The 15,654-nt window shown below is 34.2% G+C and overlaps 1 protein-coding gene across 4 annotated transcripts in view; it reads left to right on the forward strand.

Moving 5' to 3' along the window:
- Positions 1-15,654, forward strand: part of KCNT2 (potassium sodium-activated channel subfamily T member 2) — a 118,970-nt gene that overhangs the window by 19,326 nt on the left and 83,990 nt on the right. For all 4 annotated transcript variants that reach the window (XM_048945755.1, XM_048945756.1, XM_048945758.1 and 1 more), the window contains exons 2-5: positions 4,905-4,984; positions 9,787-9,886; positions 14,509-14,565; positions 15,434-15,482. In XM_048945755.1, coding sequence (XP_048801712.1) covers positions 4,905-4,984; positions 9,787-9,886; positions 14,509-14,565; positions 15,434-15,482 — 286 coding nt within the window. The remainder of the gene's footprint in view (positions 1-4,904; positions 4,985-9,786; positions 9,887-14,508; positions 14,566-15,433; positions 15,483-15,654) is intronic.

Consider the following 15,654-nt stretch of genomic DNA (forward strand, 5'->3'; position numbering starts at 1 on the left):
GAAAAGGTTTAGGAGGAAGGAAAACAGAGTTCTTAGTTACATTTCCAGGTGATGAATGTGTAAAGAGGAAAGGTGTATTGAAAGCGAAAGTCGATTTAGAGAATTGCAGCAAAGGAAAGAAGCCATGTTTTCAGGTGGAAAAAAAATGAATTTCTCTAGTGTAAAGAAGGCAGGACAAGGTGAACTCTGTAAGGGACTGTAGTATAGGACAATCTATGAAGAAATAGGAAGAAGTTTAAAACTTGAATGGAGGAATAGAGAGGAGGAGGAATTGGAATGAGATGTAAACTGTCATCTGAGCATGAAGAAGAAGAGAGATCTCAGAGGACCAAAGAAGGAAGTAGGAACAAGAATGTGAAGAGATGTAAGCCTATAAACAATTGAAATATGCTGCATGGCCAGGGGTGGTGCTTAGGATAGAGCTTGAGTGTAGATAAAAGTGTAACTACTTAGTGTACTTACTAAGACTTTTATTTATTTATTTATTTATTTATTTATTTATTTATTTAGAGAAAATGAGAGGAGACAATCTTACTGAGGTAGCAATTCATTGGAAATGTTACGCAGTCAGAAGTTTGGTAAGCAGTGAGAAATAGCTTCAAACTCTCTATTTTCAATATTTAGCAGTAAAACACAAAATATAAAAGTAGAAAATACTCTAAGAACAATAATTTCTAATTCATTCACGCAACATATGTGGTTTACCCAGGCAGGCTTCATGACTGTATCCTCAGAGAGTACAGATTGAATGAATAGATTGCTGTAGTTGTAGAAGTGTCTGCCATCTAACTTTTGTTTTTCGCCTGGAAAGTACACTGTGTTAATAGGATGACTTCTCTGTGAAGCTCTAACCAAATCAGAATACTGAGTATGTCCGAACTTGAAAAACTTCATAAAGGTGGGCATCTACCCAAGATAGTCATCATTAAAATACACGAGACTTTTTCTAGAAGTGAATTAAAAAAAAATAAATCTGTTTTGCACTGAAATTGCTTCATTTTGAAGCAGCTATCTACACCATATTATATAAACTTTAAATTTTGACATCTAACACAATTTCACATATATTGGACTGTTTATACAAGTTTCTTCTTGCAGGAAAGACAACATGAAATTTCCCTTCCCATAAAAAAAGATTCAGTTAATAGATATAGTTTCCGTCAATTTGGTTCCACTTGGACCAACCTGATTCCAATATCAGGAAACAGTAAACATGAAAATTTTCATCTCTTAGCATGCACATAGCGAGAAATCCCAATCATACTTTCATTTTTGCAGGAATTATTTCTGCCACAGTTACTACTTCCTAACATAAAAGAGAAAAAATGTAAAATTGAGGATGCAAGGTGATAATGTAACTACTGTAAAACATGACTAAGGAGTTAGAGTTGCATATATAAATAGCAGTGACAAACATGCAGTCATAGTTAAGGAACTGGTTCCAGTGATTTACAGTCTTGAAAAAGCAGAATTTGCATTAGTGTCCTTGATGTGTTTTTGTGACTATATTTTATATTATATTAAAATGTACTACTCAAATTACATCTTGACTGGATTAACAGTGTATAATATATAATTGTACTTTAGGTACTCTAAGATGTGATTGAAAGATTCCACTGACATCACTATTCTCTGATTTTCAAATAGAGAAAACCACTATTAAGGGTATATAATTTTAAACAGAAGCTTTAGAAAACGAACCACCTGCATGTGCTAAAGCCAGCATTATGTTTTCAAGAGAAGCAAATCATTTCAGTTATTTGTGCCAGAGATACATTTACTTGTATTTGTGCATTTTCAGTAAAGCTGAACCAAGAGTCAGTAAAGCATTTGACCTGTTCTTTAACTCCCTTAGTCAGATTTTCATGAACATTCAATTCCTACCACATAGAAAAAGTCTGAAACGATCGACTAGCTATCTATACAAGGTCCAGCATTCATTAAGTATTTCTGTCTATCATCAAGGATAAGCGTACTAATCCATCAGCTTGACTTACTTTTTGACTGGGGACTGAACTGTGACTGCCTTGGTACAGGGAGAAGGAACACATGAAGAACAGTACAAACACAGAACAAAACTAAAGCTATTCCATAGGTCAGGTCATCCAAATACACAGATAGTCAGTCTGTCCTGCATGTTTCTCATTCAATCAGCACCAGAACCACACTTTCACCCTTCCACTTCTTGGATCCAAATTCCAACTAGTGTTTCTGCTGCAATCGAACAAGGTTTCATATAAGTAGTACATTGTAATGAATTTCACTTACTTGAAATATCCTAATTACCAAGTTTGTAACGGGTCCAGAAAAGCTTCTACAAGGCTTTCCCTCTTCATAAGAGGCAATAATAACACCACAAGTGAGGATCAGAATGTGAGTTCTATTCCAGAAATTCTCATTTTCCACGTTACAGTTTATAGAAGGAAAGAGACAGAAAAGAGTAAACACTTGGGGTAAAAAAGACCACAACGTCTGAAATACTAAAAATCAAAAGGAGAATACTGAACAAAAGCACAGTATCCAAAGTTTCCTATCCTCATCACTACCTGTGTCTCCTTCAGCCATTTATTCTTAGTAAATAGCCAACTAAATAAGTGAGATACTCTCTGTCTGGTAGCCAGAGTATGATGGAATTGTATGGTGATCATGTGTGTGATAATGCATTTCCTGCAGATGTAGAAGGTTACTATAGTTTTTAGTGAATTTCAAAAATAATCAGAGGAAGAAGGAAGAATTGAGCCATAGGAGTGGTGTTAGCAGCATTTGTAATACATTTTGCCATGGAAACGACTGCAGTGTGGAATTCCAGTCTGCTGTGAGCACTGGTTGCTAAGGGCAGCGAAGCAGAAGCAGACAGCTGCTAGAGGGCTATCAGAGCAGTCCTTAGCAGCAGTGATAGGAGTCTGATTAGCTCCCACATCCTCTTTCCACAGTATCATTAATTCACAGCCTTCTGTTAACATGTTGTTCTTTCATTGTAAATGATGACTGTAATTTTCTTACCTAAAATCTAGGATTAGTTTAAATCATGTAAAAAAAGATCACCAATACTGTACTCACTCCTTTTAAATAAGATCCCTCACTTCAGATGCTTATGCCACTTTGTTTACCTACTGAAAGATATCCTTGAAAATTACGTATATATATTTATCGTGTTGCACCTGCCAAAATGCAAGAACTGTTTCTCTCTAAAACTGTCACTAACGCAGTGACAGTAAATACCTTGGGAAATGTTCCATACAAACACAAGGAACACCTTCTTTACTGTTTGAGTGACAAAGCACTGGAATTGGCTGCACAGAGAGGCTGTGGAGCCTCCTTCTCCAGAGATATTTAAGATCCATCTGGATGCCTTCCTAGGGCAACCTACTATAGGGAACCTGCTTTATCAAGGGGTAGGACTGTATAGCCCTAATCGGTCCCTTTCAATGCCTACAGTTCTGTGATTCTGTGAAAAGAACTGAAGCAAAATTCAGGCCTTCACAAATCTTCTCACCTTGTAATTAACCACTGGACATGTTTCCATAACTTTCCTTAACGTTACCAATAATTTAAGCTGTACTTCTGCTAATGCCAATAACTCCCGCTGTCTTGAATATCATAACTCTTACTCTGTTTAACCCCAATCAAAGCTTAAAATTAGGCTGTTAATTGATGGGCTTTTCTTCTAGGTTGGTGGGAATTTCTAGGGCATCCCTATGAGCTCAAACTCTACTAAATATGCACTTGTGGCTACTCTTAATTTGAAAAGAGAAACACAGATGCATTCCTTCCCTTTATTACAAAATGTTTAAAGATCTTATCTCAAAAGAAGTAGAGCCAGGTAGGGCAGGAAAGCTAGTATATGATAGGATTTACTCTTAACTTCATCAAACATTTCATTGCACAGAATTTTAAAGATCTTCTACCACTCTTTGAACAGGTAGCAGTTTAATTCCCTATTCACTTTCATGCTGTCCCTTTAGAAGTAGTATGGTGGTTCCCAAACCAAGTACTGTCTTCTCAAAAAGGAACAGAAATTGTGCTGGGGTAAAGTGAATGAGGATTAGTTACTGGATAAGTGAAATTGGTGAGAGAAGTTCAATTAGTTGAACTAGGAAGGACTTCTGTGAAAGTGAAGCTAATGCTGCATTTATGTTAGGGTAGGCAGCGCAGCTCTGGAATTGCTTAAATTTTTTCTGTATGATTAGTGTACTCCACAATGCTGTTCTTTTCCCTTGTAGTTTGACCAATGTTGCAAGAGTTGTGCTCAGAATGAATTGAGAGACAGAGACATGAAAGAGGTCTGGGCAAATTGTGAGGAAGAGAGAAGTCACTGTTGTTTTAGTAGCATAAATAGGAAGGGGAACTGTTTTCTGTACAACGTTGGATGATGGCAATATAATTTTGCTCTCAGGTCTCAGTATTTTACTGTGACAAAAAATGGAGTTCAGAGAATGGTTTGTTTTGGGTGGGAGTACTTGATTAAAGGTGAACTCTCAGACATGAGTGTTTAACAAATACACCAATAAGATAGAAAAAATATCATTACAATGCCAACTTTACAGAAATAGTTAAATGGAGATGGAAGATTTAACCTGAACATCAGTAAAATCTTCCTTACAAGCATGCAGATATGAAAGTAATCTTGCATTGAAAATTTAAAAACATAGAGGCTTCCAACTTTTCCAGTGCAGAGTGTTCTGGTATTATGAAAATGATCTGGATGTAAAGGAGATAAATTATGTATGTATCTATCTCCAGTTTTTTTAATGTTAAGTCACTGAAATCTGAGTGAGCCTTTGGCTGAATAGTAAATGTTCCACTGGTCATACAGAAAGAACAGATTAGGGAAAGTTATTTTGAAAAAAATGATAATTTATTGTCTTCCTTATTCAATTCTAATCCTTCTTTTTGTATTTCAGGGTGCAAGTTGAATTCTATATGAATGAAAACACATTTAAAGAGAGACTAAAACTCTTCTTCATCAAAAACCAAAGATCAAGTAAGCAGTTGGATTAATTTCTATTAAGCAATATAGTAATAATTCGGTTAGAATCTAATTCCATTGATGGCAACAGCAAAGTTATTAACTTTCTTCTCAGCAGTTTTTTTTTTTTTTTTTTTTTTTTTTTTTTTTTTTTTTTTTGCCAGGAGTCAGTTTTATATTATTTCTATAACACTGAGAAAGTATTTAAAATTTAAAAAGATTTTCTTGTTTTATGGTAATGAGCATGATCATCATGGTAATGTCAGCTTTATCAATGATTGTTGCTTGGCCTTACTTCTCAGAAAGCAAAACACCTCAAAGATGTTTGAGTATAAGAACAAAAAACTAGGTGCTTTAGCAGTACTGTTTAATTTTATTGAACACTCCTAACTAAGCATCAAACTTTGTACAAAAACTAAAAAAGAGTGATTTGGTACGGAAACTGGTAGAGAATTTATAACAAATTCTCAGTCTTCATGAATATATAGTAACTTTATATTCCAATTTAGCAGTGTATTTTCATTGATGTTCACATTTAAATTAATCACAGAAGACAATTATGTGGAGAAACTAAGACATGTATGTTTACATACATCCAGGAAGCTGATCCAAGAGGGTTCATATAGTGTATAATGGAGTAAGAGTTAAGACAGAAAAGCATACTGAACTAGAAGAGAGTATTACTCCTGGCTAAGAAAACAATCTGGGAAGCTGTAAGCAGTAAATAGGTTTTTTTAGTTCCGTGAACTAGTCCATAAAACAGATTTTTATGAGACCAAACTCATTATAAAACTCTTCTCACAGATATTATAGGAATGTTATGGATACATACTTGCTTGAGATAAAGGTAGGAATTTTTTTCCCCTACATAGTTCTTAATAAAAAATGAAAACAAAACCCTTTTTACAAATACATATTTTGATGGAAGAACTGAAGAGCATACATTTAAAAACAGACGTATTTATCATAAGCAGCACAAAAATAAAACCTGAAGATAGTTAGCTGCTATGAATTCATGGCCATTACTTTGCCAAACACTTAACTTCTGGCTACCTATATTAAGAGAATTGTCCTAAGTTACTATTCTAGGACATCTCTGCTCCATTAGGAAAATGAGGCTAAGGAAAAGGAATTTTATAGAATTTTATTTGAAATAAGGAGTGAGAAGCAACTGTTGTTTGATGCTCCTGGGGATTATGTTAGGTATCAGGGAACTGATGAAAAAAGATTTGGCCCTTTAGATCTTAGGTTTCAACGAGAACACTGAAAACCCTCCTTCACATATTGTGTATCAATTTCTTGTCATTACTGATTCTACTGAATTACTTTCTCAAATTTTCAGACAGTATTATATCAAATTACAAATGTTCTGCAAAGTTTTCATGAGTCCAAGACTTCACAAGTAGGTTAAGAAGATCAGAGAGTGAGAAGTAATATCCCATGCTCCAGTGCTATTAGTCCAGAATTTATATGATTTCTTTTTTTTTGATAGAATATCAATCTAATTAGACCAGAAACAGGCATGAAATATCAACTGCCTCATTCATTATTCCAGTTCCGAACACATTTTTATGAACTAGTAAAATAAGGCCATCCACATCTGATTTCAGCTTAGCTACCACTCAACCTTCTGTAAACAAGTTTATAATAAAATTAAAACAGTACACAAAAGACATTTTAAAAAGGTGTCAGCCAGCTACAAATAAATAAGTAAAATACATTTTTGTGACTTGCTTGTACTTGCCAAGATCACACACAGCTTATAATAACTCTCAAAGGAAAAAATAAGTGAATTTTCAATTCACTGGAGACAGTATAAAACAGATAACTGTCATCAGGATATGAATTATTAACAGCATATTTTGATTTAACTCCTAAAGCCAATTGCTACTGAGATGACTTTGCTAAAAGCCAGCAGCGTTGGAGATTTATTAGGAAATAAAAATGGAAAGCGATAGTAAAATCTTCAGCTGTTGTCCCTATCAGCCCTGCTTTGAGGTAGATCAGATTTTCAGACTGGAGAATTATCTCTGAAAATGCTTGTAGTGGTAGTACCAAGAAGTTATAAGAAAAAGTAATAATAAAAAAAAATTGCATTATACCTGATCAGGTATTCTATTACTTCATACTTAAAACTGCTGGCAAAAAGATAGAAGATACCTGTTCAAATGTTAATGTTTCCTTCTCAGTTTTATATAGTTACATTCACTTCGGAAAACAAACAGATTTGGAACTGTTCTTGCCAATTTCTTCTTTTGAAGAAGACAACACATGTAACATCACGCTTACAGGGACAAGGTAGAATTATAATCTCATTAAACTATTCATAACAGCATATGATTGATATAGCTGAATACAAGTTTCAGGCACCAATATCAAAGCTGAGATATTTTGTGTAAATGACTCTGCTATTTGAACAATCTGTGAATGGAAAAAAGGAAAAAGAAATTAAACCAAGCAGTTTATGTAAAGTACAGGACCAAAATAGTCAACGAGCAAACCAGAAGTATGAAATACTTTCTTTGTAAGAAAGTAATAAATGAAAAACTATTTTAAATTCCAGCCTTCTGGTGACTGCCTCCTCCTCCTCTGGTGTGAAATCTTAGATCTCCATAACAGTGGAACAAATGTGTTTCTTCCAGCTCATAGATGACATCCCTAACTATGAGGCTACAGAATGTTTTGACCTGCAAATATTTACTTACATGAATTATTACAGCTCTAGCAGGAGTGACCAAATGCACTCCCTCTGTCAGGGTATATCCAGAAGCTGAAGCAGAAGATACACCTGAAGTCTGTTCTACATTACTTCTGTAATGCCCGAACCACACTCCTATCATAGACAGATCCTATTGTCTGCCCTGTCCATGTAACCCAGACTACTATATATGCTCTTTGTCATGCCCAGAGGCCTTCCACAAATGCCTATAAGGAGTGAAAACCATACCTCATTTTATGGGAAACAGCCCAGTTGAGATATTCAGAACCTGAAGCACTTTCAATTATAGTATGGAAGATAATTTTATAGTATGGAGAATTTTAATATTGAATATGTAAGCAGTTTTCAATCTTTCAAGACCAAGATTTGAGAGTTAAGATTTAAGGCAGCAGCCAGGAGCATGAGTGCTATGTACTGATTTGTTTTTGAAATCATAAAAGCACTGTTTTCTTTTGGAATTTAGGACAACAATAAATTCAAACAATTATGAGAAGTTGGCCCATTATCAGAACAAAAAAGAGGCATTTAACATCAAGATAAACATTTACAGAATTAAGGAACAGAAGAAACAAGTGATGAACTTTTGATAACACAAAATGGATAGGGAAAAGAATTACGTGTGCTTTTTTGTTGTCTTCTTTTGTTTTCCGGTTATCTGCTCTTTTTTTAATTGACTGTTACAGTAACCTTTCAGAAGTCTTCCATAAAATCATTAGCATAGAAAAAGAATTTGTGTCTTCTTCACCAACAGTTCAAAAATGTACAAGATTATAGCATAGTTGAAAAAAAAAATACTTTTTGGTCAAATAATAGGATAGCAACACACTGTAACAGCTGTGGGACTTCTCCTGGCCAAGACCTAAGCACAGGATTTTAACCCTTAGCTTACAGATGATGAAATGGTGTAGAAGTTCACCCAGATCTTGTGTAATAACTGCAGCTTCACAGGACATGTTTGGACATAAGTTTGAGTATGCTTGATGAGATTGTCATTCCCAAATCATAGAAACAGTTATATTGAGTTCAGCAGGTTTGATACCGTACTTGCAATTCAAAAATAAAATATACTAGGTGCAAAGGAAATAAGATCCATGTGAGACCTAGTCATTAATGTTCTGCTTTGGAAGAAGGCCTCTCAGCTCTACAGAATTGGACTCCTGGTTCACATGACTGAAAAAAAAATAGTGCTTAAGATTGCCTTCCCTCATTAATTTTAAGACTAATAACAAGACTGAGGATTGAAAGGCTAATCCTCCAATGACTCCAAAGCTTCATCAAAATATAATTAGGTTTTGTTGTAGTACTTAATGTCTCCTATTAGCACCAAAATGCCTGTGTGACAGAACCAACTGTCCACCTGGGTTCCTTTGGAGGAATCCTGTCTCTATGCAGTAAACCTATGGTTTGCAAGACATACTGTAATATTCTGTGATAGTATTTAGTATTTGAGATCTATTATACAGAACATTTCGGTATTCATATGGTCCATAGAAGAAGCTGTTGAATCAGTTAAAGTTGTGCATTCAGCATGACTTTCAGATATCCTGATTTCTGGATTCCTAATTATGCAACTTCAACATTAAATATCTACAGTTTAATATTTTATGTTAGGACAGTATTAATGTATTCTGTATGAGAAACTACTACATAAAGACTGTCAGATATTAATATTTAAATAATTGCCATTGGATATCTTCTGCCTGTGGTTGAAAGTGTGTCTTCCTCATGCTACTGTATCTTGCATCTCAAATACTATATGTCATTCTGATTCCCCTTTTGAGAAGAAATTTGTAAAACTACAAAAGATCCAAGGAACAAGAGATGGTATAGAATAGCTTTCAAGCAAAACAACTGTCTAGATTTCCACTTTAAAAGGGATCAAATCTCAATCCAGAGATTTCTGGAAGTTGGAAAAGTGTATTTTATGTGCATCTGACAGGCATATTCATATATTTTTCTGTCAAAGGGCAATGTCAGGTACAGGCTGGATAGACCTTCGCTCTGTTCTATCATGGCTATTTTAGTTCCTTTTAGTTTTACCTTAAAAGTGAATGAAACTGTAAACAGTCTAAATTTCTTTCTGTTCCTTTCAAAATAGGTCTGAGAATACGGTTATTCAATTTTTCACTTAAGCTATTAAGCTGTTTCTTATACATAATTCGTGTGCTTCTGGATGACCCTACACAAGGACATGGATGGTAATATTTGTTTTGTTACTTGTTCTCTCAAAGCATTGTTAAACATATATAAAATAAATTAATTTTATGAAGAAATGAATAAGGAACAATATTTTGGTGGGAACTATGAATGTCTTCCCAGAGAATAAATCTACCAAACAAGGATTCTATATTTTGTGGTTATAAAACGTAGGATAGGAGCTATGCAGAATTAGCTTCCACATCAGCTGGGATGGTTCAGAGCTGTTAGGGATCACTGTTCTTCTTCTTGTACTCTTGTAAATGAAATAGCTCTAGGTAGCAGCTTTATTTTTTTTCTTTTTTCTTTCTTTTCTGATGCCTCAGCTGGCAGAACAGCTACTAATCAGTATTAATTTGTTAGAAGTTTAACTCTCCTGCCAGAGAAAATTTATGTTGCTATGCAGTAGTTCTCAGACACCTAAATGCAAAGTCCTTTCAATATAATTTGGAAATAAGAAGAGTATTGTATATAGTTCTGACTTAACTATGGCACAAATATTGCAATATTAGCTGTTTTACTTAAGATTCTAGATCCTGGACACAATTAGACAAATACGTGAAACTGAGCTTTCACACAGATGATGCTGATGATAACTTTCTAGCCCTCTTATTTCTCTAAACACTTAAGAGAAGGGGGAGACCAAAAGTACATTATGTACTCATAAAAGTACATTATGTACTCATGATGTTCCATCATTTCAATGCACAATTTTTTGAATACCTACAGCTGGCAGTAGATTCCAAATAGGCCACTGGATACTCAGCTTTTTTCTGATGTGTTGTTTATAATTTATGCAATCTTTTGCTCCAATTGCATATATATCATGGAAATACTGAATATTATCAATCCTAAGTGATAATGAACACCATTTTCAATTAACTTACTTGCATTCCCTTGATTTGCTTCTGTCAGCCTTAAATACTGAATGAAACAAAGCATGGCTACAAATACTCAAAAGCTCAAGGTGTCAGAACTAGCACTCTTCACACAATGTTAGGCAAAGGACTAAGTATGAATTCTAATTTGCACATTTGAAGATTGATTGAAATTCATTAAAACTATATAGGATAATGCTCTAGAAAAGCTAATGCATAGGATTTCAAGAATCAACTCCAAAGAAAAGTGAGTTAAAGAAAATAGACTTTCCTCAACAGTACACGAGAGTGGGATGTGTGAATAGGAAGTACAGAAAATTCATTTGAGAATCTTTTGTCAAAACTTTTTGTAAGAAATCAGAACATCTGAAAAAAGAACAGAAAAAAAATTCCCTTGAAACGCAAGAACTGCAAAAAACGTTATTTTTTGACTCCGCGTGTATCTCTAAATGTCTCTTCAAGGAGAGGGAGTGTGTAGAGTGGAAACAAGTAGCAGTCTTCAAAACCAGAGCACTGATAAAGAAAAAAATATCTCTGAAATTTAGACACAGCACCACAGCAAGTCAGGAACTTGAAATTTTCTTAACACACAGCCTTCTTCAGCTTTCCAGACAACCCTGTTCTTTTCTCCTCCTTGAGGTTAGTTTCTTCTCAAATTAGCCTTCATATCACAAAGCTAAAGCCCTTAAAATATGCATCCTTTTACTTCTCTTATCATATTAAGAAGATAAATGTTAATTCTGCTGAAACTCAATGTTCCATTCAAAAAATATCAGTACTTTTGCATCAACTTTTCCCAAGCATTTTATAGTGAGTTAGGATAAATAAAGAAGTATTTAAAACTAATTATTGTTTCCTCTGTGAATCTGAAAAGCAGAAAACACTAATGCTTCCTAATAATAGTTATATTCTGTATAGCCTGAAATATATCTTAATTCAGTTCTGGCCATCTTTTCAATCACAAAACAAATGTTAAGCTGCTGAGGTGAACAGCATCTTCCTATCATTAAGAGTAAAGTGCCCTTAAATGACTTACTGATAGTGTGACTGGACCCTACTGTGTAAAGAGTATGAATTTTACATGAAGAATGCTGTCTTTATATGAAAAAGAGAAGTACAGTACATTTGAGTAGTTCAATGAGAAAAACTCCTGCTTGTCTGTAGCTGGTGGGCACAGTTGCCTGTCTCACATGTATGCGTATATGTACACCCCCTAAACTGTTTCACTGAAAATGAGTTTGCCAAAACTGTGTTTTAATGTTTTCAATAGATCACAGCAATATGGGTCCTTGCCACTGAAAAATTGTTAAGATTGCAGTGGCTTCCTGTGGCACTAAGTCTCAACAGCCAATATGTGATCTGGATAAGGTCCTGCTGATTTTTTTGTGTCTAATTGAACAATGTAGTCAATTGTCCTCTCCCAGTATGTTATTTCAGAATGTGTTATCAATGTGATATTGTAAGATGTAGTAACTGATAAAAATTGATCTGATCTTTAGAGAGAAATCTCACAGTATTATTCAAGTTGCTGCTTTTAATAGTTTGACTAGGAAAAAAAATAGAATTTTTATAAAATCACTATACAGGATTCTAAAGCTGATGTTATTTGCCACTCCACAGTGAGTAGCAGTAACATTTCAGGATTTGAAAAGACATGTAATATGAAATAAGGGAGATGTTTCAACATTAAGGCACTGAGAAGGGAATAATACTTTATATACCCTGCATACCCTTATAATATGCCCTGTAACAGTACAGAGCAGCTGTATTAATTTGCATACAGTTTTCCATAAATACAACTTAAAAAAATAAATCTCAAATCCAAGCATATTGCAAAAATTGAAACAATGATATTCTTTCTGGTTTTGAATAAATAATGCACTTGGTATTGAAGTTTGAAGCAGGATTGCATAACAAAGTATAATTGGACTTCATGAATCCAATTTAATGTAATGCAATTTTCTTGTGGAGAAGAAACTCATAGTTCAGATGTTTTTTGTGGCTAATGAGCTTCAGACATGAAGAAACTGTTTATATCATCTTCTAAGAGCTTCTAAGAACTGTAGGGAGCTCCAGTGAGTATATTTGACAGAAATGGTATAACTGAGTATGTGGAATTGATTAGAACAGCAGCACTTCTGCTACTGGCAAGAGTATTTCAATAGTTTTGTATTCATATGCAGAGATCTTTTTGTATTTTGCAGACTGCTTAATTCTGCAGTCCTTTCCTGATATGTTTGTTCCTTGTTCCTTCTAAACATTTAATAATTCACTGGATAAGAGTTTGTTTTTTCTGTACAGCACTCCATTGTATTGAGCTATGGGATGTTAATAGACTAGACAGTTCTGTTACTGTATAAAGTTTGTCTGGCTGAGAAGTTTCATGTAATTGTTTTCTGTGTGGTCATGAAGAACCAGACTTTAAAGTCTGTTTGTCTTCCCAGGAAAACAAGCCCTGTACCCAAATAGTACCTCATTTTGTCAGTAGTTTTGCACATACACATCCCAAGGGCTTTATACCAAACCACTGCCATAAAGCAACCTTACAAGTGCTGCGTTGTGAAAAAAATAATGTTGTGAAAAAAATGCCACAGCCGAATGAGTGAAACTACTCCATGCACTATCATAGTGATTGTATAAAGCACTATCATGTGGTTGATCTTAAAATTACAGTTTGGAGAGGAATGCTTTTCACCATAGACTCCCACTACAGAATTATTTCCTCACTTTTAGCACAAGTCAGTATTTTTCATTTATTCCTTCAGGCAAACCAGATGTACCCAGCAAAGCTTAAGATATAAAATGTCCTTATTAATGCATACCATTTAGCATTTGTCTTATTCATAGCCTGTAAGAATGCAGCTATTAGATTCCCTTTCTTTTTTGGCTGACCTGCCAGTTTACCTACTGCTGTGCTGTACAGATGTCCTTACATGAATCTCCTGGATCTCAATATCAGAAGCAAGCATTCTTTGAAGTCCAAGTTAATTAACAGAGGACCAAAATCATTTCTGGGAAGAACTGTGGGCACAAAATTGTGTAGGAAGTCCCACTTCACTCATAGAAAAGGTGCCAGTGACAAACAAGGAAATTTACACCAAAAATTTCCACATCTTTGCATGACTATTTGAAAGGAGGATTTGTACCAGCAATTCAAGGTAAAATAACATCACATGCACAGAACAGCTCTATTTTTTTTTTTATATCAAGGTCACCAGTTTCTTACACTAATTAGTTTTGCAACCCAGCTTACATCCTCACAAGAGAAGACAAAGTGTAGCGTGATGCAGTCTGTTGAGAGTATGACAAGTATATTTGGTCTTTCTACTTAGTTTTGTGATATGGCCCAAGTATCAAAGCTAAGCCCAACTTAGCTTTGTGATATGGCTTCTAGATCTTCAATATATACTGTTATTGGTTCAGCTTTTGAAAGTATACTTTGAGTTATTTTTTTTTTCAAATCAGACCATGTTTGAAAATAAATCTTAAAAAATATAACCTGAAGTGCTTTACAGTATTTTTCTATGGATACAGAACACATCCAGAACTACATTCAAAAAACTATTTTACTTTTAAAAATGTTTATATTCATCATCTAGTGTTTCAAACTATTGCATGAATTTTATAAAATTTTACAGTTAATAGTGTAACTAATATGCCTTTCCCCTGTATGTTTTTATGATTGTGTTCCCATGTGCATTTGCTAATGAAAATGGACTTTGCACTGATGTGATGACAACTATCAGCAAGGAATTAAACCGGGATTGTTACAATCAAAATTACACACCCGGAACAATTGATTGGTGAGTTCCTCATTTAAAAAAGCAAACAAAAAATCCACATAATTGTGTGAGGTAGGCTGGGACAGGAAGACAAATCAACTTTGTCTGAATGGTGATATTTTAATATATCATGGTGACATTTCTATAAAACCCATCAGTTACTTTCAACTTCATTAATATTCAAAACCGCCTTTAAAATTCTAATTATTCCTCTTGATTATGTAACAGACTTGCTAGATTGCATGCTGTTGTAAGCTCTGAATTCCCATAATGTCTATATATCTTGCTGAAATAAAAAAAATAGACACCCTTATTATTTAGAAAAAAATTATGACTAGCAGTAAATAACAGTAATTTACTGTGCCACTGAGGGGAGCAGATTCTAGCAGCACTCTACCAAGTATCATTGGGTTTAGTAAATATTAAAACAACATGGTATTTTTCCAAGATATGTTGTTCTTATTATACAGATGCCATTTATATCATTACACAGAAAAAAAAAAAATAATCAAACAAAAGAACGGTCAAGTTTCTCTTTCCTGCTACAAATAATGGCTCGTCTGCATCTCTAGAATCAAAATCTCAAACTGCTTTAGTCTTCCTAGAATCATGGGGGATGATCTAGCAGCCACTGAAGGCAATAAAACATTTTGGTGTCACGAGGTACTGGATTACTCCCATGTGAATTTAGTGATTGACTCTATAATAGAAAGAAAAATTGCTAATACTCAGTAGATATCTACTGATTTTAAATCTTTACTACTTATTTTTTTTTTAAATATAAGACTGCTGTAATTTCCATTGATATGTACAATTTTTTTTTCTTTCTTTTTTTTTTTTCTTTTGCTTTATTTAAATTCCATGTTTGTTCTTGTGTTGCAATGAACAGGTCTCCTATTATTTGGGTGAATCGAAGTTTGCCTTTATGGGGATTACAGGTAATAAGTAAATGGCCAATTTTACTACCTGCAATATTGATTTACTGCATTTTGGTGATGTTAAATGATATATGGAAAAATTAAAGAAATCTACTTGATTAACAAACACAACAAAACCATAAAGGAAAGATAAGCTGATCTCAGCTACCTAGTTTAAATTGTATGCCTTTAT

This window comes from Lagopus muta, chromosome 5 (assembly GCF_023343835.1).
Source record: "Lagopus muta isolate bLagMut1 chromosome 5, bLagMut1 primary, whole genome shotgun sequence".
Classification (NCBI taxonomy): Eukaryota; Metazoa; Chordata; class Aves; order Galliformes; family Phasianidae; genus Lagopus; species Lagopus muta.